Source organism: Aplysia californica, unplaced genomic scaffold, assembly GCF_000002075.1.
Source record: "Aplysia californica isolate F4 #8 unplaced genomic scaffold, AplCal3.0 scaffold00980, whole genome shotgun sequence".
Lineage (NCBI taxonomy): Eukaryota > Metazoa > Mollusca > Gastropoda > Aplysiida > Aplysiidae > Aplysia > Aplysia californica.
Window position 1 is genome coordinate 121,364 of NW_004798250.1, and position 1,355 is coordinate 122,718.

A 1,355-nucleotide genomic window follows, 5' to 3' on the forward strand; every position below is an offset into this window, starting at 1 on the left:
ATGGGGGTTTTTGTTACCGTAAACGTCTCGTCCTAATTGCTTTGTTTTTGTCTTTAAAAAAATTAATGTTATTATTGAAGATCGCAAACGTCTCTTCCTAAATGCGTTTTCAACTTAAACACATCAATGTAATTATTGGTGACCGTACACGTCTGTTCCTAAATGCTTTTCCCCCTTAAAAACATTAATGTAATTATTGGTGACCGTACACGTCTGTTCCAGCGTCCATGAAGTTCGTGCTTCCCTCCCACGTGTACGCCATCAATCACTACATCTGCCAGTACCCCGCCAACCTGGCCGACATGAGTCTGGATCACGTCACTCTGGACTCCCAGTGCTTCCTGAAGGACAAGTAAGAGACATTCAAGGCGGTGCTCATTCACAGGATCCGTTCGGTTCGGTGTGGCTTGGTCGTCGGGATCAGATTTTCCTTTCCTCCATGGAAGGGCGAAAGCTATCATAGTGGCACTGACCGGATGAAACCGACGATAACATTAAACCAAGTGCCCATTGTGATGAGATCGGGTCGGGTCGGGTCCGGTCGGGTCCGGTCGGGTCCGGTCGGGTCGGGTAGGGGGTGATCACCTGACTCGTCGCCTGAAAAAAAATGAGTTTGTTTTTGAGGCGACGAGTCAGGCGCGATTGGCTTGTGTCATGATAGCCGCTTTGCGCCCTCAATCTGGCTAGCAAACCGACCCGACCCGACCCGATCCCCCAACAGTCAGCCCTTACTACAAAATAAACTCGTTTGTTTTCTAGGCCGCGAGTCGGTCAATCGGGTTGCGGCAGAGGTCAATTTATAGTGTGCACTGAAGCCGCCAGAAATTGAACCGAATCGAATGGATCCTTCGATGGGCACCACTTATAAGATAGATGAGATAAGATAAGATGTGATGAAATTAGATGAGATGAGATAAGATGTGATGAGATTTGATGAGATGAGATGACGTGAGATAAGATGAGATATAAGATGTACTGTATTTTGTTGAGCCTTCACTGCTATGAACTGTCACTATGCGACAGTATAGAACGTTCCATAACACAACAAAATATTATTTATAGTAGTGATTAACACTACAGTCCTCAGAAATCCTTCAGAAAAAGAAAAAAAACCAACACAAACCACAGTGAATAACAAACGTAATTAATTGTTGTTTTATAATAGTGAACCTTACCAAAGGCGACTGTGGTGTAGAGGTAATACGGGGTGCCCACTACGTCTGGATCGGGCAGATCGTCCGACTCGATCGCCTGAAAATGAAAACAAACACGTTTGTTTTTGATCGAGTCGGGCGATCGGCCCGATGGGACGATCTCGTCCGTAGTGGGCACCCCGTATTAGGCGTTTTGTCGTC

General features: G+C 46.1%; 1 protein-coding gene across 1 annotated transcript in view; it reads left to right on the forward strand.

Moving 5' to 3' along the window:
* The first annotated feature begins 6 nt into the window (after window positions 1-6).
* The window catches only part of LOC118478805 (low-density lipoprotein receptor-related protein 6-like), a 3,454-nt gene continuing 2,105 nt past the window's right edge, over window positions 7-1,355 (forward strand). Inside the window, exon 1 of the mRNA XM_035973068.1 lies at window positions 7-352. Coding sequence (XP_035828961.1) covers window positions 228-352 — 125 coding nt within the window. The 5' untranslated portion in view covers window positions 7-227. The remainder of the gene's footprint in view (window positions 353-1,355) is intronic.